This window comes from Diadema setosum, chromosome 13 (genome assembly GCF_964275005.1).
Source record: "Diadema setosum chromosome 13, eeDiaSeto1, whole genome shotgun sequence".
Taxonomy (NCBI): Eukaryota; Metazoa; Echinodermata; class Echinoidea; order Diadematoida; family Diadematidae; genus Diadema; species Diadema setosum.
Genome location: NC_092697.1, coordinates 12,627,253 through 12,650,160, shown reverse-complemented (window position 1 = coordinate 12,650,160; position 22,908 = coordinate 12,627,253). Strand labels below are relative to the sequence as shown.

Sequence of the window (22,908 nt, the reverse complement as noted above, 5' to 3'; positions counted from 1 at the left end):
AGAAAATAATTATTCTTTCAAGTCATCAGTAATTATTGAAAGAGTTCTTTGATGTCAGTACTTCATTTCTTCCTATTTGTATGGTTTAAAAGTATTCTTGTACTCAAGAATATTGTACTAGTACTGAAAGCATCTGAAATAAATTCTCATGCAATGTCTGGGGTCAACAAAGATGCATGGAAGTGGTCAATGTTTCTTGCATCAAAATTATAAAGTAATGAAATATATTTTGCCAACAAAAATCTACTGTGAATTTAGAAATAAACAGATAATTTGTGTGACTGTACAATCACACAAACATCTGTGTATGCTGTACATCTCAAAACTGTTGACATAATGATACCCTATGCATGGAATATATCGAGATGAGGAAATATCTATGAAGCAAATCGCCCCCAAATTAAAAACAAAAAATCTAGCAAATATTTTTCTAAGGCATGTTAAATAAGTTTTCATAAAAATACTCTTATACTCACAATACTACTAGACAGTCAAGTTCACCAAAACTGAGTGTGCACAAAAAAATTAGTCATGCAAAAGTTTCCACTTTTACTTTATTTGCATCATGGTATTAGTGATTATATGATATGCCAGTTGGAGACATTTGCCTTAAAGGGGGAGTCTTTTAACTCGGACATTGGGGCTATATAGAAGGTATTTGAGCTCACTAACACGATTCTGGCGTTTTTATCCACCAAAAATTGCTCAGTAACAAGAAATCGCTCAAAATGTTCACTGATTTGGGAACGCCCCCCAAAATTGGCAGCTGATTGGCTTATGCGATTTGACGTATGAGGGGGTAGACCCCGCGAAGCCACCGAGTTCGTCTAATGCGTTGGCAATGTAAAATGAGTGAAACTTTATCTATTTTTAAATCAAGATTTAACCAGTTCTGACAATCTTTGCGTCCCAAAAGTGATTTGAATATGTTGTTTAGACATTTTAGTAGAGGCCCAGTGACGCCACTGACTTTTTTTGAACACTTTACCCATGATAATTGCCTTTTTGGATCCGGTTTACGTTTGGAAAAAACTAGATATTTCTGCGAGAGAAAAAGACAAGTAGACGTACAGACAGCCGCTTTACTGCTGACCGTACATTGTGACTCTCTGTGTGTGCATGGATGATAACAACAAATTTCAACTGGAGACTGGATGGCACTCTAATTTTTACGATAACAGCATACCTTGCTAGCTCCGCGGAGATCGCGTTGCATTAGCTTTATACACGGTAAACAAGCTGGTAGCAGTACGTGGTCAACAAGACAGTGTTCTCAATATGGATTCAGACCTCTGTGGATTCGCCTTTCTGGCTGCTACCCCCACCGAGATGATGAAGGCGAAGGTAAAGCAGCCCCTCGTCAGCTCCAGCTCCAGCCCCACACAACCCTAAATCTAATCTGTACTGAGTTCATCCCGCCCGTAGCCGTACCGTTCTGGAGTATATGAACCTGACTCTTCACCTCCCGCGCGCCCCCGGGGCAGTGGCCCGTGAGGATGCTGCTCGAGGAACAGGGTGATGGCAACGAGCCCGCGACGAGGTTGGGACTTGGAAGATAATAATTGGTAACTATCATTAGTATCAAGTACGCTGAGAGTCTAGATAGTTCACTCTAACGTTAGGCCTAACGTTAATTTTCACAGAATGCAGGTCGATTGGGGTCGGAAAAATCAAAACAGAATTTTGTTTACAATACTAGTACAACATGAACGTGAAACTGGAGTGGAAGAGGGACATCGGTAAACGACGGTATGAATTGAAAGGCTATGCACTGAACTGGCGAGGCAGATGTCATACTTGAGCTCTCATATCTCTCGATCTCATTCATAATGTCACAAGGACATTTAACAGTATTTTACTTGAGTCCTGGTATAACCTTTGATGTAATTCATAGTACTGTACCTGTATACGCATGTACCCAGTATATAAGGAGGTCATTTCTCTGGCCCCAAGGACCTTCCTATCATGAGGTAATCGACTGGTAAATTCCAACCAAGTTTGTTTCCACTAGGCCCTCCTACTACAGTTTCACATGTAAATTTGCCGAGCACGAGACAAGTTATGAAAGGATAAGTGAAAAACTGCTGTTTGCAATAAGGTACAAGTGTTTGCCGGCCATACCATAACTGCAATTTCAATTACCGTATGTGGCTGGGCTAAGCAGTGGTTTGAAGAGTCTGGTATCAGTGGTAACCTCTCTGGCAGTAGGGGTTCCTACAGGCCTAGTCATGAACGATATTTTGTTCACACTTGCCTAGAACTCAAACAATGATTTCACTAATGACTAATAGGCCTATAGTCTAAATCTCATTGTGTGACAGTGCAGTACTACTTCAAAACACCAACTAATAAACACAAAGAAGGAAATAGGAATGTGTTGTTCGTTATGTTTCTTCTTTTTTTTTTTTCATTTTTTCTTTGTTTTCAGGTGCCTCTGTCGCAGCTGTGTTCCCACATGACCACTGCCAGGGAATCCGTTTGCTGCAAAGAGACAGAGCACATAATGGACAAGATTGAGAATTACGGTACAACGAAAGACATTTCGATGCTCCAATGCGCTGTATTATAGCACATCCAGGTTTCTCAACTGTGGGCCTCGATGAATGGGTGAAAGAAACTGGAAGCTACCAGGACACCCAACAGTAGGCCTATGGAGAAGGTGCTTGAACAAATGCTGCAGATAACAAGTGAGTTTGTTAGGCACATTTAATTCCCTATTTTATTTTCCAAATGTTGCAATAAAGATTAGGCTTTTTTCATATCCCTGATAATTTCCTAATGAATTTTATGGTGTCATTATACGATTCTACATATGAAAGATCCATTCACATTGTGTAATTTTATTCCTGTTCTCACGATTTCTAGAGTAACACTTGTGTAATATATTATCAAATTTTAGTCCCTTTGCATTCCATTGCATTCCATTTCATTTCATTTTTGTTTCAATTTCAGGCAGTCAATACATGTTTTTATACATGTATTTTATCCTGCCATTATACAGTTGTCCCCAAAATAATGACTACCATACCCCATGGGTCCCATTTACATTGTCTAATTTAAATCCTATTCTCAAGATAAATTCCCAGATGAACACATGATGTCATATAATAGGATTATCAAATTTTACTCCTTTTGCATTCCATTTTGTTTCACTTTTGTTTCAATATCAGGCGATCAAGACATGTTGCATACCGGTAACTGGTGAGATGATGCTGGACATTTCTGGGCCAAAATGTGAGAGTCCTACTGCCATCTTCTGCTGTTAGAAAAATCTGATAAACTCATCCATCAGAAATAGTGACAGGCTTTCATTTTGCATAGGTTGTAATAAGACTGTATATGCAGCACTGATATTGGGTGTAGAATGTGACAACTTGTCACATTGCGATCTGCTTAACGGGAATGTGGTCACAGTGTAGAAATGCATCAGATAAGTTTGTACATTGCGAAATGTCACATGTATACTTTGTCAGACACCTTGTCCATTACCGGTATGTTGGGTATACTGATGATATGCAGCGTCCAACACCAACTCATCAAGGCACACAGCTGAGAAACATGCTGTTGGACTTCAGCCTCTCTGTACAAATGATCTACAGTACATTGTATTTTATTGTAATTTATTGATGCATGTTCAGTGGAACCTCAATGTTATAAGCAGTGATATGACAAACTGTAGTTATAACAAGATCTTGATATACAGGAGTGATATCTCTGGTCCCATAATGTACCTCATTATAACAAGATTTGACTGTATGTCAAATGCACTCTTGTCTCGCGGCAATTCTTACTCTTACTATGCTCCCCCTCTCTCTTTTGTAATGTAGATCTACTGCATGTTTTAGCAATTGGAAAATGACACTTTCACAACCATACAACTGAAGGTAATTTTGATTGTGTAGAATTGACATGTTGAACAGCTATGTTGTCAATCATGGTCACAAAAAACAAATAACAATCTAATACAATTAAGATGCTGTAGCCTTTCCGGCAATAGCTTCACAGCCTCTATTTAGAGAACAGGACCAAGTCTAGTTACGAACTCATTGAACTGGAATGTAGCTGGCTCATATAGTAGTATTCTGTCATGAACCAGTATTCATTTGTCAAACATTCCTTCCAGCTGATTACACCAATTATATTTTGTAAGCAAATGGAAAAAAAAAAAGTGTGTTGTGTTTTCTATATGTAGTTGTAGCGGTTGTAGTAATACAGTACATGCAGTATAAATTCATCCTTATTAACAAAAAAAGATTAGCTTCATACAGACACATGAAAATGCACAAACATACACATATACACACACCCTCAGTACACTCATGCATATCAGATACAAACACGCACAAACACACACCAACATCAGACACACATAGGATGAATATATCATTGATATATTTGCCCTATGTTTGTCTGATGTTTCCCCCTCATGGAATGGATAGAAATATTCCCCTCATAGATATATGTACAGGTAAGATTTGTATGGCATTGTACATATGTATGCGATTTGCATGTTGGTGGGAGTGTTCAAGTGATGCCTGTTTGAAGGTGTTTGTGGGTATGTGTGTAGTATGGCAAAGGGTGTGTGTGTGTGTGTGTGTTGATGTGTGTATAGATAGGAGACCAAAGAAAATTAGTAAAAGGGAGTGAGGAAAAGTAGGGGAGGGGTATTGTACTTACAGGAGTGAGATTGTAAAACCCTACCAGTGTGTTATCTCTATATCCTAATGTTGGAACAAAATGGGATTTATTCCACTGGATCAATGGCAGCTGGTCAGTCAAGCACGCATGAGTGACATCCACATTTGACATCAAATCAGTCCGGAAGAGTTATCTTTTCCACATACATACTGTATATTTCATATCAATATTATGAGACATTCTCATGTAACATTGAATCAAAAGCTTTGTGATTTCTTCTTCACTATACAGAAATCTCTACAGAACTCAAATTTAGGATAGAAATAATATATGTATTGCAAGTGTACATATACAAAACAATACAGGTGAGTGATGTTATTCAACCTTTCACACATTTAAAAATGTGTACAAATGTGTGAATGTATGTGAGCATATGTGCATGTGGGTGTTTGCTTGTGTGCACATTTTCAGAAGTACCTATCTGCATGAATAATTATGAATGTCTGAGTCTGAGTGACCTAGCAATTGTTCTTTCATAAGACCCCTGACACCATATTCATAAGAAAAAAACAATGCTTAACTTTTAATGCTTGACTTCAATGATTATGTATGGAGAACTACATGTATAATAGATATCAACAGAATAATTCCCCAACTAGACTTAGCATCGCATTATGAATTCGGATTCTCCCTGTGGATGCATTCCAGGTCTCCGAACTTGAGTAACTGGGCCTAAGTCTGCTTAAACACAGATGAAGATTATGTAAAATGCTAATGCTTAGAACACATCTTGTTCTCCTTTTTCATAAATCTGTGAATCATATACCAAGAGTAAATTATTGCATTTCTTCTCAAAACTACATGAATATACAATTTTTTTTTCAATCCCTTTTGCGTGTGTTGTGTTCTATAATGCATGCACATCTGATTCTAAATTATCTTGTCAAAAATATCAATATTTGATCATAAGAGTGATGAGCTCTAATCTATAACAGCAAACATGCTATGATAAAACCATAGTAAGGGACAGCATTCATGTAGAAATCTTCTAAACTTACCATTTTAATACAACACTAAATATCTCTACAGAATAGTGTTAAGAATGCAAGCTCATCTGTCCATAAATATGGTCATTTATGCTTTAAACATCAACAAAAGAATACACAGTTTTCCTTTTGTATCCACATGACTCCTGTATTGCAAATGAATTATGATTTTGCTATTAAAAGGACAATATTCAATTGGCAAAGAAATGGTCTTTGAAACACTATATCAAGTTGGCATATTGTTTGTGATGAAATGCTACATACATGTTATACAGACGGGACACAACAGTAACCAAGGTGATCTTATCTTGTCTTTAGATGATCACTCATGAATAGAGCGCATAAGAATGCTGGGTATGCATAACAAAATTTTGAGTGTTTGTATCCAACATCTGACAGAAGAACAGATGAAAAAATCATTCCACAAAAAATTTGTATCATATTGTACATAATATGAACTTCAATCTCAATTGCAAGGATTCCTGAAACCATCACATCATTTGTCAGGTGCAAATTGTCTCCTGTGATATTCAATAACTTCCTCCCTTGGATGACACACGATGGCACTCACAAGGGGAGGCGTTGAAGGCTGGCAGGATGCAGGAGTTTTGTCATCGTACTCCACAACAGCAGAAAGGACATCATCAACATGTGCTGTAGAAAATTCAACAGAAAGAAACAAAGGGACACACAAAATAGATGGAATTAAGATGTTTGCATTGGTTATTAGCAACAAAGCCCTTGAGGTGTCATGAACAGAAACCACCATTTTGATAATGACATTAAAAAAATCTTTGCAAATTCATATCAAAATTGGGGTTTGTCCTCCTCAATGCAAAGACTTGATTTGAGGATGCCAAAGTAGCCATTGGTCATGGAATGTGGAGTGTTGGTCTTCGGGAATGGAAAACTGACTGCCTCCCGTCTATGACTTCTGATTAGTGGAACAGGCATAAGACCTGCCCCTCCACCCCCCCCCCCCCTAAAAAAAAGAGAAAATGTATATCTTGACCTTTTAAAATTGATCATTTTATGTGTACTCAGTGGTCAAGAAAGCCATGCTTCTACAAAGACAAACAAATAATAAAATGTGTAGTTGACAAATTGTGCCATTCTAATATTTTTCTCTTCATTGTAATTGGTCTTGTAACGTGAATTCATTTTCTTCCAATATTGCATAAAATATCTACACCATTCTTTACGAACCTTCACACTATAGAAGACCCAGCCTTGTATTTCGGCTTCACAATCTGGTAGAGCAGATCACCTGTTGCACCTCGAGCTTGCCTCCGGTCTCGATTTGTGTTGTACACTGTAATGCAATGCTGCCAGCTGAACCCTGTAATTAGTAATAGCATAGAGAGGATTGAATTTAAAAAAAATGTCTATGTAGGCCTGTAAGAACATGGTTAACTAGATGCATGTAGGAACTCTTGGGAGAAACAAATACTGTTAATCACAAATAATAACTGCCATTAGTACTTCCCCACATTCAACATTGTAACCAGGGCAAGTGAAATTGTAATGACGACAACTGAAAATAAACAACTGCAGAAAGTTCCTTGTCTGATTGGAAAGTGACTTTTTTTTTTGTACATGTAAACTATGAAATCACATTACATTAGCCAACTAATATATGGGAAACATTTTGGGGCAAGAAAAGAAAAGGATATTGAAGATTTCACTTGCCTAATGACAAATGGGTAAGTGAAGACAAACAATAATGCCTCGTCCTAGATCAATTCAATCTAATAATTTGTTTTGGAACATACCATCCAACCATTCGGTTACTACGTACAACTCTTTAGAGCTTTATTGGGGAAGCAAGGCAGTCCCACTCGAAACGCCAGACAGAGCTTATCAACCTATCTAAACCGTGAAACTGTTAGTAAATAATATGATACTAGTAGAATATTAGCAATAGGCCGAGGCCATAACCAGACGCCGTGCGAACCCCGTCCCGATTTATACAGCAACTGGGCTGTGTATAGATCTAGTTACGATACTCATACGATAGCTAGAGAGTCTTCTATACAGAACATACCCGACTCTATAGATCTAGAGATTTAGAGTCTCTGTATACATTGGTCTCGTGTTTCTATCTCGACTCTATAGAGTCGTCTAGACGCTATACAGAACATACCCGCTTTCTCTCCAGCTTCAGAACTGCTGATCCGCTTTGTTTTTCAGCTCTCTGACGATGGGATTGGCTTCCAGTTCCCAGCTTGATGACAGGGATAGCTATGGGCTGCAGGATCCTCTTTTTGGGCACAAATCCTAGCCGAGTATACAGCCCCTCCTCTACTAGTTTACATGTACTTGGCTCCACTCCTCCAAGCGATCACTGCATACGAGGCTGTACAACCTGACGACTATAACGTTAGAAGCACACATTGCATGCATCCCACTGCACTGCACTGCACTGCTGGGCTCGCTTCAGCAAATGAAATGAGTCTCAAAACCCAATTCTTTCGAATGGCGTCATCTGTAGCCTAGGGAAGTTGTGCAGACTTACACCCATCTTTTGTGTCTTTGCTGCGGTGACGACACACCTCCACGGCATTTTCTTGAAATATTTTCTCTAACTTTCCTACAAATACACAAGACTCACTGCACTGTGAAGTACGGTATACGGCGAGACAGTCGGCACTATGAATACCCCCTCGTACGTCAAAGTGTCACCTGACAAGGCACGTGACCGGTCCTTGCTTTTTCTGGGGGCGTTCCCGACTACCCGAAAAATGAGCGATTTAGGCGATTTCAACTGAGTTTTTTGAAGTTCACAGATCTCGTTGAAGAAAAGCATATGCGATTTCTAATAGTATTGACACAGTATTTTCATATGATCATGCATTATAAAGTTAAAAGACTGCCCCTTTAAAGATGAGGCATAAATTTCATCGCAAGGTGGTTGACGGCTCGGGTCAGAATCTTACATGCAACATTTTGTGCTTCTCTACAGAATCGTCAGAGAAAGCCAGGAAAGATGAAAAGGGAGAAGGTGTCCTTATCGATATCGCGTGACCAATCCGTAGCTGGCTCCAGACCAATGCTGACGATACTTGACATCTCATACGCCGACACTTAGTTCATGATGCGCTGACTTGTGCGTGCTTGAGGTGGAATTCACATGGACAATGAATTGAAGACGTCTCTGCATACGTAGAGCATAGTATTATGGTTACTTAGCTGTGAAACATTCAATATGTTTTACATGTATTACCACTTTTAGTGGCTAAACAGGCATCAACTGATACAGTCCTGAATGATTGGAAAAATTTTGACAGAATGGCTTGTCATAATCTGAAGAATCACCTCCTTGGAATAGTATCCATGTAAAATTTATTTCATATATATCAGAGCTTGACACTGACTTTTCTGTCTGGTGGTCCGTTTTGGCCCCTAGAATCTATAAACCGTAGATCTTATTGGCGTGAAAAGATAATATGAAGAGTTTGTTTGCAAAAACCGATAAGTCCATATTTGAAGATTTTTAAGTACGGTCTCTATCATGAAGTACAAAATAATACCTTTTAAATGATATATTGCTCACTACATATAAAGGTAAATTTTTGAAGTTATGATCAAAAGAAGCAAAAATTTTCTTATTATTCTCTTTGTTTTTCTTGACCTTTAATCGCAAATATCTCCATTTGACAAATATGGACTTATCGGTTTTTGCAAACAAACTCTTCATATGTAGTGGCCCGAAATAAAAGCACAAGTAAATCTACATAAACAAAAGCAATATATCCATTTTTAATCTTAGTTGCACGACCTGGCCACCAAGAGATAAATTTGGTGGCCCGACAGCAATATTCATAGTGGCCCTTGCTCATGTCGAGCCTTAGTGGTCACAAAATGTAGGGAATAAGAGAGAGGGAAAATAAAAAAGTAGGAGAGAAAAATTAAAGTGCATTGTTACATCAAGCAGCCTGAAGGCCAGTTTACCAAGAAGAGTCCGTGAAAATGACATTATTACTTCATGTCCAGAAGATTAATGCAGGATTCTTACATTGCACATTGATTCTTTGGATAAATTCCATCCAGGTTGAGCAAGAGGTCATTGAATCATGTCACCAGAGGATTCAAAATAAGGTTTTGTGTGTCTCCGCATTACATGCGGTGTAAAGATGGCCATATTTTTGTTTTTTTCCCACCGTAGTTTACAATTACAATGATATGCACAATGTGACAAGTATACATTATTATCTTATTTCTTTCTTTTCAAAATCACTGTTCAGTCCTCATAGTATGTGGTTGGAATTCATTCACTCGGTGGTTATTTAAGCCAACATCTTTCCGTGATTTGCATATGTAGGAAGAAAAAAGGATGGATTTTGTATGCAGTGCTTAGTGTATGCACTATTATTATTCAGAAAGGTCACTGAACGTGCATTCATGATTTAAAATGATCAAAGGTTTTACAGTTTTATCATATCAACATCAATTGCATTCTACTTTTAAGCTCTTTTTTATTTTTTTTTTTCCAGTACTGTATTTCTTTTCCCGTATAATATCTATTCATTTACTTCTCCGAGGTGAGAGATCTGCTACCCAAATGTAGGTAGTGTTTGAAAACTTGTATTGTCATCTGTTAACAGTGACAGTTATAAATGTGCTCTGCCGTCATGCTGGCATGTGTAAATGCAATATTCATAGCAGATTTTGAGATGATTGCCACTGTCCAAACATCATTAACAGTTTTATGTTTGAAACTTGCAGTCATGTTTTATTTTGGCAGAGATGTTCAGAGTAGCAGGCAAATGATAACTTGCCGATGCCAGGAAGTTCTCATTTTGCTCATGTGCCTATCTTGCAGGTGATTTTGAACAAAGTTTGAAATTTTATTGTAGTGTTGTCTCGTAACTGAAACTATTACACCGGTGACTACCGTGGCACATGGTGAATACATGTTAGAACATGTGATGGTGGTACACTGAAGAGTCAACTTATATAGAGATTGGAGATAATGAAATACAATGTGTGTACCTGATACAACAAAGCCTGTGCCTTGGTTCCATTGGAACAATTCCTTTGCGCATTTTTTTTTTATTGATTATTATCATGTATTTTTTTTTTTAAGCTACTAACATGTCAAAGTATATCCCTGCATTATACATACCAGCAATGAACAAAATTTCTGGACCTAAGGCTCTGTAAATAACAAGCTTCCACTTTAATCAAATATTTGTACAAATAACTTAATTTGTGATTCTCTTACAATATATTACTGTAGTCAATTTTATTGGGGGGGGGGGTGGGTGGGTTTAAGGAAAAAAAGTAAATCAAAATTTTCAGCATTGTTTGAATGTTATGATTTCAGGATTTTGAAATATGTTTGAATTACATAAAAAAAAAAAAAAACAAGCATTTTAGATGTTCAGTTAGGGTACTGTACCTCAATGTCGCTCTGCAGCTATCAAGGAGCCTCGGCAGATATGTACAGCTGTGTTGGGATGCCTTAGAGCTTGTTAGACAACATGAAATCCAAGGAACCTTATTGCCAGAGAAATCCACGAGTTCATCCTGATTTGTTGCTGCTCTTTTATGATGCTTACTATATGAAGAAACTCAGGTTTAAAACTGAGCTATCTACAAATCTTGCTAATATATTTGTAGGGTCTACCCATTTGTGCTTATTTTTCTTTTTTCTATTTTACTCTGTATAGTGCTATTAATTTCCATCACCCTCAACCTACATGTTTATTTCACTGCCTTTAAGAAAAGTTTGAATGTATTTTTCACCTTTATCCTTTACTTTCTTTATTTCATTTAGAAAATGGAGTTTCTTTGTGGTAAAGAAACAAAAGAAACCTTGAGAATGGGAGCTGCCATAATACCATATAGTTTGAGTATTATAAGCATCATTACTTGTGTTTATACTATCCATTATCCTGGATTTTTTGCTTAGGGATGCGTATAAGCACACCATCAGGATAGCAGTTTTAGTAGCCATTTTGTTTGTTAAAATACTTCAATCTGTTGCATGCTCACCCTATATTTCAAGGAGATATTCGACATCAATATCGCATTTGTGTCCCCAGGTCATAAGGTGGTGGAGAAAGAATGTAAATGTGGAATATACTTTGTATTTCATGGATGCTGCATTGGTGCTGCAAAACCACTGTACACGTACTTATTAGCCCGAATTCACGAAGGTGGTACAATTGAAACCATGAAACCATCAACAATTTGTATAGAGCGCCAAGTGTGGCATGGCCTATTTCGTTGTGAAATCAATCATTTCGTAACGAATGGACAACATTTCATTGGACGAAATGACTGATTCCGTAACAAACAAGGCCATGCGTCACTTGGCGCTCCATACAAATTGTTCATGGTTTAAACCATGGTTTCAATCGTACCACCTTTGTGAATTTAGGCCGTTATGTCTTCCATGCGAGCTGTTGGTTTATTCTGCAGTGAGCCCTCTGGTGTCAGACCTTCCACCCCACCTCCCCCCCTTTAACCCCCCTCCCCCCTCCCCCCCCCCCCCCCAGCATACCATCTTTGGGATGCCACTGTGATTGAACACAACTGTTTCACACCTGGCTCTGAAGGGGTTAGTCCGGGCTTCAACATTGAACATTCCATATGCCTCAAAAGAGGTCAAGACTTGGATGAATGCTATGTAAATGAAAATGAAATTGATGGAGCACAGCTGAAAGGCACTACATAGTAGGATATGCAAAAGTCTACTGTAAAACGAGGAATGTTCGCGTACATTTTAATTTCGCGAATTTCGCAAGCGCCAAGATTCGTGAAATTACAATGCATGCGAAATTTCTTGTCTACACTATATGCATTGAACGCCAGTGGCAATTCGCAAAAATTTCAAAAAAGGCTGTTGGCTCCAATTTGCAAAAATTTCGTGCCGCGAATATATCAAGTTTTACAGTATCTGAGAACAAGAACCTTTAAAAAAAAAAATACAAATTTGGCCAAAGTATTTAGCCACAGGGAAAATACAATGTAATTTTTGTGTGTGAGCAAAACTCCGTTTGGTCATTCATCTGTGTCAGTATTCAACTTGGGTCAAGTTGAAATGATTTTATCTAAATCTCAGTAGACAGTTGGAATCTTCATTACTTTGGTGATTAGAATGCACATCTGGGCCCCGTTGCAAGAAAGTTTCAATCAATTGCAAATAATTGCTAATTTTGAAACAACCATTCTAATTGGCTCAGGGTCTGCCCTATTAAGAAGACATGCATGCAACAATGATTTTGATTGGCCAGTGACAATCAGTTGCAAGTTGCGTTTAAACGCAAAGTTTCTAGCAACGGGGCCCTGGTATAGGGTGCACATTCGTGTATTCCCTATGGAATAGAATATATAAAAACTGTCAGAAGTCATTGTATGTGGCAAAACCTTTCCTTGCTTCCCTGTAGCTTCTCCAATGTTCCCAGCATCAGCCTACTGGATGCTTGTGAAATCACTGTCACTTTGAACCGTGGTGAATGTGCAAATCTCAAATGCCTACTCCTACACTAGGGGATGAAGGGTGTGTGAAAACTTTGTAAATGTGCCAAAGAAGAGAATGTACCCTTAAGCAAGTACCATGTTGTACCTGTATCTTTTATGCAAGGTAGACTGCTTGTCACTAGGTCGTCTTCCAGTATTTTGCCAACTTGCATTGTCGTTGGGCACCATCTCTTTATACATCTTTACTAACCCTGATTCCTACACCATATCAGTTTTATGTTCACATTGGCAATATACAATTGCACAAACATCTCCAATTAATGTTGGTGTTGTTACCAGCAGGTATCATCTTCCATTACAATTGAAGCCGACGAGGGTTCACTTGAGTAGATATTTTCTGTAAAACCCCTTGTTCCAGTGTTAGTGTCATTACAGCCTGATGTAGTTATGTGTAGAACGTGTGTATACTTCACCCCCATTAGACGGCACCGTTGTAAGATGATGCCATCGCTAAACATCAACAACTGTTGCAGAGATGGATAATTTAATGCTATTGTGTCGCAATTGTGTTTTTTTATGTTCATGCTGTGAAACCGACATTTTCCAGTAGCCCAGCTGCTGGCTTTGTTGACTTTGGCTGCAGCATATGAACAAGTGCTGTTCTAATAGTGGAACACAAATACATTGTATGTACCTGTATCTGCACTTTGGTCCAGTATACCAGTATGAATTGTACCAGCAAGTCACTAAAGGTTGGTAGAAGCCTAAATCTCCTATTGAACTTTTTGTTCATATAGCCAGCCACTTTAAAAAAAATTGAAAAAAAGGAGCAAGCAGTTATTGATATGTTTGCATGGAAATGGCTATAAGCCTTGTTTCTTTTAGTACTGCAAACTTTTTTTCACTCGTCTTTCGGGAAAAAAATGCATGTGCTGAAAGTTTATGTTGAAGTTGAAGTACTGGGTGAGCAAAAATGTGCCTACACTGTATTGTGAAGATTATACAACAGAAGCAAATATATATCAAAATAAAATTATTTCATACAAAGCAAGCCTGTCTTGTGTGTGATGTTTCAGGAAGTAGTCAAGCTGCAGAATTACTGCTCTAGTACGATCCTCAACATTATTACAGTGCACTCCCGTTGTATCGAATACGGTTATAACGAAATTCCGGTTACAATGAAGTAAAAATTCAGGCTGCAAAATTATCCTCTCTTTGTTCTTTGTTTATTTGTTAGGTTATAACAAAATTTCAATATAGCGAAAGAAAATTGCTGGTCCCGAGGCTTTCGTTATAATGGGAGTCCACTGTACTGTATGTTGCTCATAAAATATTTCAGTGACAAGTCATTGGGAAAGCTATGGGAAAGGTTGTCTTCTTAGTAAACTACTGTTGCAGTTAAGTTGGGAAGGAAACCAAAGACCTCAGAAACTGAGTGTAATTGGAAAAAGACACACACACACATACACACACACACACACACATTGTTACCCTTGATCATTTTGTGGGCAAGTTTATAAGAAGTGTACTGTAGAACCTTGTCTGTGGGGAAAGAAGAAAGAAAAACTGCCTCTTGAATTAAACTGAGCTTGCCCAATATACAACACAGGTCCATCACATCCAATACAGCACCACACACCAGCAGACGCTTGACCATGCAACCTTTGATACACTACACCACCATAACTTCATACTGTACATCTGTGTAAGTGTATACACTTGTATAATCTGCAGCAAAACTTTACACCATATGTGAACTGATTTTGTAGTTACCGGTACGCTGCGTTTGTTTTTCTGAATTGTGGCCGTTGTCTTTTTCTCAGGAGTGGACCATTTCTATACAGTGCACTACCGTTATAACGAACGCGGTTATAACTAAATTCCGGTTACAACGAAGTAACAATTCAGGCCGCAAGATTATCCACTCTATGTACCCGTGGTAGTCTTATCCTTTGTTCGATATATCGAAAGAAAACCGCCAGTCCTAAGGACTTCGTTATAACAGGAGTCCACTGTAGTGTACATGTATTACAATTCATGGATGTTTCTTTTCACATAGCCTACATTGTTAATGAAGCATGTCATTCACCTATCCCATCCCATTTAGTCCCTTGGGCAGAAATTCACTTAGTTGTTGCTAGATAGGGAAAGCCTACGGCAGGCTTTGTGGTTGTTTAAGGGCAACTTTCGTGAACAAAATATATAGATTTGAATACAAGAATAAATTAATGTAATGCAAATCATTTCTACATTATTTGACATCAACACTGATATCATTTTGCACAAAAAGTGCAAAAATAAGCTGTTGTTTTTTCCTCTCACTCTCTCTCTCTCTCTCCTGAAAATTCATGATTTGGAGAGACAAGGTCTTGTCATCCCTGGGACAATTGCTCATGTTACCATAAGTATGTTTGAAAAATCTTTCTTTCTCATGAGCATACACACGAACATATAGGAATACTCACAATCAACAACTCCCGCTGACAAGCATTATTACACAGTCTTACACAATCATATGCAATGAATGAGGAGAACTGAAGAACAGCATATTTACTGATCCCAGGGCTGAGAAGCTTTATTTCAATCCATGACTAAGTTTGTTGTGTGTTGTGCTTTGACAATAGATTGGTGAGTGACGGAAAGTCCCTCGACATATCCTCTTGTTTAGAGAGCATTGATGTTCAGAGGTACTCGAAGGAAGGGAACATGTCCAGATGAGACAGATGTGTGATGCAGCTGTACTCCAGATGCTGTGTGGATATACCATGAAGGGAGAACACACAAATCAAAGTGCTGTAAAATATGGAAATTGTTTGCCTATATATTTTCCCTATTCAGTTTGGGCTCCCTTGTGTTACAATAACATGATAAGATATGCATTTATTGTACACATACATAAGCAAGTAAAATACCACCACACAACGGAATTCCTAAAGACTGATAAGGCTCCAAGAAACCCAAAACCTACAAACAAAACAATACATACAGTTTGATACAAAACAAAACTCTTATACTTTGCACTTTTCATCATATTGATTCATAATGGATTACAAACAGATGTAGACCATAATCTACCTTTGTAAATGTATCCTCCCTGTAGGGAGAAATTTAACTGTGTTATTGCATAACATTTTTTAATCATGCTCTACCTCAACACAATATCACCACATTTTTAAACAGACAACTCTTTTCTTCCTGTACAATTCTAAATTTCAGATGATTCTTACTTCACCCAAATGTTTTTAATTTCATGAAGGAAATAAAACAAGAGAAATGAAAACTGAAGCAAAAACTCACATAGGTGTAGCCTCTGGTTCCAGAAGTTTCTCTATCTTAATCTTCTTGCCTCTCTCTCGGACTCCAGCAGTGTGAGAATATCTCCCTCGCGGACTGGTCCCTTTACATTGCGGATGATTGACCTGTTTGAGTCGTCCAAGAATTCCACACGAACCTGTGTGCACTGTCCCTGGGACCCGGTTCGGCCCAAGACTTTGGTGACCTACCACAAATAAAAAAAGGAGAACTCAATTCATTATCCTGGATGCGTGATTGCAACAAGTGAATATGAAGAATGTCAAAGAAATGTACAGGTTTAGAAAACATGGAAACTACCCAATAAGGTTAGAAGTCTAAGAAACAAGGATTGTGTCTCAAACTCAAAATACAAAACTGATTACTACAGAAATAACTCTTTTACATACCTCACCAGACTGCAAAATATGCATGGTTTAACCCTAAAAAGACTGGGCTATTTTGATAGCTCGAAAGACTGGGGGGGGGGGGGGGGGCCTAAAGGGCCCCCCCCCCCCTTAAGATCTCGGCCGTGGATCGCGCGATCGCCACGGAAATTTGCACAATGGTAGTGTGCGATGTAATCTACAAGATCGTATATTTAAATTTTACAAAATAGTCTTCTTTTATTTTATTTTGATTAATTATGCTAATTTATGCAAGAAATCAGACTCTTTGATCTAAATCAGTAAATAAAGCTCCAAAAGTGCTCATTTTTGGTCTAATTATTCTTTGTGGCATTCTTAGCAAATGTACTTGAAAAAAAATTCGGTATCAAAATTAATTTCTTATTTATTTTATTGTTTTATGAATTTCTTATGTATTTCTTTGTTTTTTCGACCTTTTGTTTTTGTTATTTCGACCTTTTGTTTTTGTTATTTTTTTAAACAAAATTTGTGGCAGACACTTTTTGAAGCATAATATTCCTAAAACAAATTAATTTTAGCCATTGAGAGTAAAAATAAGCATATTTATATGAACCATGTGAAAAAACTCAATTTGCATTGACTTTGTACACAATATCACATTTTTGAGCCATTTCCGGCCTCACGTGCATGTACAAAAAGTTATGTAACTTCAGAACCGTACCCCCGGGCATCACAAATTTGGTGTCAAAATGTGCGGGAAACTCGAAAAAAAAAAGTCATAGAACATCGCGGCAAGAGCATTGCGTGTTGCAGAGTAATCGCGCGAAATGTCGAGGGGGGGGGCCTTTTAGGCCCCCCCCCCAGTCTTTTTAGGGTTAATCAAGTGATCTTTTTATTATTATTATTACTTTTTTTTGCATTGATGTGTTAGTTTCATTGTCATTATGTTTACCTAAATCATGTTATGCCAGATTGTTGGTATATATGTGACCCGCTACAACAAAAGGATCCTTAAGTCGCTGACGGCTTTGCTGAGAAAATCGAGTTTGAAGTCACATCATCAAAATTTGTCAAAACAATCGGATTTCTGCTTTCGGCATAATGTTGTAGTCTAATGTTTTGTCTATCATCTGCCGAAATTTCAAATCTAAATGATTAAAGGAAAGGCAAGAAATCATCGTTTTTCTGGGACATGATTTTTCGACTTTCAATGTAACAGAAACGTGTCCGAAGATTTGGATTTAGCGCTGCAGCTTGACTCCGCCCCTAGCAAAAAGGGAGTGATCTTATTGGTCAGTGCGTGGCATCCTGATTACTGATTGGTCGTGCGTAGACCGCTGGCGCTAAGCTCGAATGAACATCGTGGAGGTCGCTAGGAGCATGCCTTCTATTGTCAAGCTGTGAAAACTCTCTTGCCTCCCCATGATCATGATAGCGTCGGAAGGAAAACTTTGAAGGCATTTTTCTCAAAACTGATTTCCTCAACCACTTGACATGCGCTGAAAAAATCATCAATATCTCCGCAACCGAGTACTTTTATGGGTTGTGCTATATATGAAATTAAAAGTAGAAGAGTAAGGGAATAATGTCATGCCATTTTCAGAAAACTGTCCTCCCCGACTTTCGGATCCTTTTGTTGTAGCGGGTCACATATGTTCCAATCAAAATCCATGTCAATATTTGATGTATATATATATATATATATATATATATATATAAAACAGCCTGTATATGTGGATTTAACATCGTTCTGTAAACTGACAAAAGGAAGCAACATGTTTTTATTGTATTCATTTCATCTACAGTACAACAGTACTATAAGAATCAGATCATTTTCTCGATAGGACACTGTCTGAAATTCAAAAAGTATATTTAACAAATCACGTCTTATGGTGATTTTAATTACCAGTATGGTTATTACTGAAGTTTTATAGATCTTTAATAATGGATGAATTTGTTATGTCAGTCATTTAATTTTGTCAGTGTTGGCAGTATTGGTTTAGAAAATTAATGCCTATTGGATGAAATTGTTTCTATATTTGATAGTTTATGTGTTAACCATGATTTGAGAGATTGCTTTTGTGTAGACGAGTGTGGTCCTATGTGGTATAAATGCTGTGAAAAGTGCATATTAATGTGAGTGTTTTTGTGTGTGTATTCAGAAAATTGAATGCATATGTGAGATATGTGTAGTTAATTGGTTGAGAGGGTTTTAGTATAATATTAGGCAATTGTGTGTGAATGTGTATGTACAGTGTAGGTACTCACTGAACTTTGTCACTGGGGAAAATACTAAGAAAGATATAATATTGGCATATGGATTTATTTATATTTTCTTATGTAGACCTATATTCATGAAATGCATAACACACATCTATTTACACAAAGTTAGATAGAATTGCATAATAAAGCCAAGAACAAAAGTATAATTGAAGTTGGTTACAGAATTGAAAAACTGAATGCCTTTAAAATTTTGTTTAAATGTACAAATTAAATACTAATCTACAGTGTTAAATGTTAAAAATTGTTCGATAAGGGGCCTACGTACAAGGTATCTCTGTATTATTGTTTGTTTTTTTTTCTCATGAAGCTTATCAGCTCAGCATGTTAATTTACCCATTTTGGTTAGACACATTTAGATTTAGAACTAGGTGCCTACGTTACTTACAATTTTCTATTCTAATAATCAGGAAATTATATAGAAACTCTATAAACACTTTATATTTTTTTGATGTCTGTTTACACAAGGTGAATGGGTGCATAAAGATGAGTAGGGCTTATTCTAGATCTAGGCCTATATGCCATAGACCTGAACATGGGTTTATCTGTAACTTTAACGTTAGACATGTGCATGTGGGGTTTGATGTCCACGAAATACATTCACAACTTTTTGTTGGGAATTCTGAGCTACACTTGTAAGTAAATTTACTTGTACATTGTAGGCCTACATAAGTTGATAATAGTACACCGACAAACATAACCTCCTTGGCGGAGTTACTGTAATAAGTTACAGGGCTGTCAACTCTCACGCATTGAGCGTGAGACTCACGCAATTCAACCAATTTTGACTGTCTCACTCTGATAAACGAAATCTCACGCTAAACCCCCAAAATGGAATGTACATTATTACAAAAATAAATATATCTCTAAATTTTCTGATATTCCGAAAATCGATATGCCCAAGCCCAAAATTTCGAGATTTTCCCGCGCGGGTATAAAGCTTAACCAATAATAATCGTTTTCCGTTCGCGCTCAAAGATAAGCTATTGGATTACGATTGGTTTCTACCTATACCACGTGAGCGTAGCTTGTACTTTTGGCAAATTACAGTACATGTATGGCTATGACGTGTGCTTTACATCGTTTTACATACACTGACTGTGTACGTAGTACGTATACGTACGTATGGCCGCACAGCAGGCCGCCAGGCGCTAGCCAGGAGGTCGCTCCGCTCCCTCGCAGTGTCTCATGCCAAACGCATGCATGCAAACCGTTCTCATGCCATGCATGCCTTGGGCTAATGCGTACATTGTCATTACACACGTAAACGTACGTCGCACTCGCACTCTCTTCCCAAACCCTACTCACAATTTACACCCTTTTCTGAGAACCAGCCTTTCGAGACTTGATTAATATCAAAACATGAGAACATGGTGACATCTAAAGCTACGAAATTGTTACTCATTTTTGCATCAGTATGGAAAAGAAGGGATAAAAGGACCTTTGCAAGTTTGACTGGCTTGTCCATCGTGTAGTTCTGGCAGCTCGTGTCCGCTGAAAAGAACGAAAAAGAGGCCGTCGCCGATCAAGAAAGAGTAATATTAATTGTGCCTAACTGGAAATAATCCAGTAATTGATTCCTTAAAATTGAATTTGAATAACAATTTGCCGCATAAAGAAATTAAAGTGCCTGAAAATTCTTAATTTTAGTATATATTTGGCATCATACTAAGTCGAATAATGCTTTAACAAATAAGCTTTGTGAACGAGGATGTAAAGTTGCCGGAAAAAAAAAAAAATGGCGACAGCGTCAAAAATTATTCAAAGAGTGCGGAACTTTTTCGCTGGGGTAAGATGCTTTCCGTTTCTGTAACACTCCTATGATAGCTTTTTTTTTCTTATGGATAAAGGTACATATAAGACTTATCACGTTTGATTTGTAAATTGAATTGGCAGATAATTTATAAATGTACGATTACTTGATGCTTGCAATTGGGAGAGCCTCAGTCCCATATGTTCATATTTATGTAATGCGGTCAGTCTTATTTACTACCCTTACCGTAGCCTACGCCGCGCTGTAATAGACTCTACGCGACGCGTATACGGGGCTCATCAGGAGTTTGTCCGACTGTCGGACGTCCGAAGCGAAGATCAATTGGATCTTGGATCTTGGATCTTGGATAGGTAGCCTCCGGAACATTCCACTAGGGAATTTTAACTGGAGTGGAGGTGTGGCTTTATACAGTGCGTGGTCGTTACTTTCGGTTAGCTGAATTTGTGTGGTTAGTTGGTTGGATAGTTTGCGCATAAAAGCATCAATTGTATTGTGTTTGCAGAGACTACAGTAATAGAAGGGAGGTCGTTCCATTCCCTTACAGTTCTTGGGAAAAAATGAATTTGCGTAAACATCAGTTCTTGTATGATTCAACTGGAATTGCCTGTCGTGTCCTCTTTTTATTGTGTGGGTCTTTGGGTTTTTATGTATTTGTGATGGTCAATACGCGAGGGTCCCATGGACATGGTATTTGTAGAAACAGGTTAATCTATTTGCCCGTCGTCTCTCTTGAAGTGGCGACCATTCAAGGGAGTCCTTAAGCGCTGCGCGCTGAGACACTTGTGTCCTTGCCATAAGCATAAGTTGATGTGGTGAACCTGGCTGCAGCATTTTGGACTCGTTCAAGCTCTTTGATGTTTTTGGAGGTGAAAGGGTCCCGACCCAGCCCAGGCTGACGTTGCATACAAGAGGCCGGACTAGTCAGTGTCTTGTAGAGCTTTTCTTTACTTGATTGTGAGGTACATGTATGGTGTCAATACAGTGGCATGATCATATACTCATAATCGTATCTTTGTCTGTCCAGGGTTATGCACTTGTCAATGTAATGACTCACCCCACTACCCCCGGACATGGGTGCGTCATTTCCTCGTTTGGTCCGTCAAATTTGTGACCCAGGTGTTCGTCATTTTACCAGCTTTGTCCGTCAAATTTTTGACCGAGGGGTGCGTCAAAATCCCATCATTGTCGGTCAAATTTTTGACCGAGGGGTGCGTCATGGTACGTCACTTGGCTATGGAAAATAACACGCATTATTCTGAACCGAGGGGTGCGTCACTTGCTATGGAAAACTGCACGCATTTTTGCACGCTACCAGTACCGTATACACGTACCGCGAGTGAAATTACAGTGAGCGTTTTCCCGCGGCAAGTGAAAGTCGGGAAGCGTTTTGGAATAAGAGGGGAAAATGCTTGCCAGAATCTGGCAAACAAATAATTTAAAAGCCACCCTTTCTCCTCACATTTTCTAAATAATGTTCTGTGGTGACAAAGGCAAATTTTTGACAGTAAAAGAAGCGGCAGCAGAAGAAACTGCCTGTCGCATGCCATTTTCTGCTCGCGGGATAAGCCCGACGAGACGCGCGACACTGCGCTGCAGTATGCATCCACCGGACTAGCAATGGCCGCGCACACACAGCGCATCTGCACACTGATTGTGATTGTCATGTGGATTGCATGCACAGAATACACACTACAAATGTACGGAATACTTAGTATCGTAGCATGCAGCAGCGTGATGTATGGTGAATGACGGTACGGTGCTCACAGGGCCAGGGTAAGGAAAACTTGCCGAAACTTTGACAAATTATGTTTACGAACCAAAAGAAAATGAAATTGCTTGAATAAAACGTATGCAAAAATCGTTTCAGTATTTTCGGGGGTGCGTCAAATGTACCGAGGATGTCCGTCAAAAAAGTGACTGTGGTGTTCGTCACTTTCAACGTGTTGTCCGTCAAAAAAGTGACTGTGGTGTTCGTCACTTGCAGCATTTTGTCCGTCAAAAAAGTGACTGTGGTGTCCGTCAAAAACCCCATGTGGTCAGTCAAAAAATGACCATGACGCACCCATGTCCGGGGGTAGTGGGG

General features: G+C 38.4%; 1 protein-coding gene and 1 long non-coding RNA gene across 3 annotated transcripts in view; both read left to right on the top strand.

The window, feature by feature from the left end:
• LOC140237249 (pleckstrin homology domain-containing family J member 1-like) overlaps nucleotides 1-22,908 on the top strand; it is a 35,607-nt gene that overhangs the window by 7,442 nt on the left and 5,257 nt on the right. Inside the window, exon 7 of one of the 2 annotated variants that reach the window (XM_072317194.1) lies at nucleotides 8,647-9,100. The exons of the other annotated variant lie outside the window; for it this stretch is intronic. Coding sequence (XP_072173295.1) covers nucleotides 8,647-8,708 — 62 coding nt within the window. The 3' untranslated portion in view covers nucleotides 8,709-9,100. Of the gene's footprint in view, nucleotides 1-8,646; nucleotides 9,101-22,908 lie in introns of those variants that run through there. 2 annotated transcript variants of the gene reach the window in all.
• Nucleotides 1,471-4,135, top strand: LOC140237211 (uncharacterized). Its single transcript, XR_011901819.1, has 3 exons — nucleotides 1,471-1,565; nucleotides 2,429-2,687; nucleotides 3,171-4,135. It is a non-coding gene; the product is annotated as an uncharacterized lncRNA (long non-coding RNA).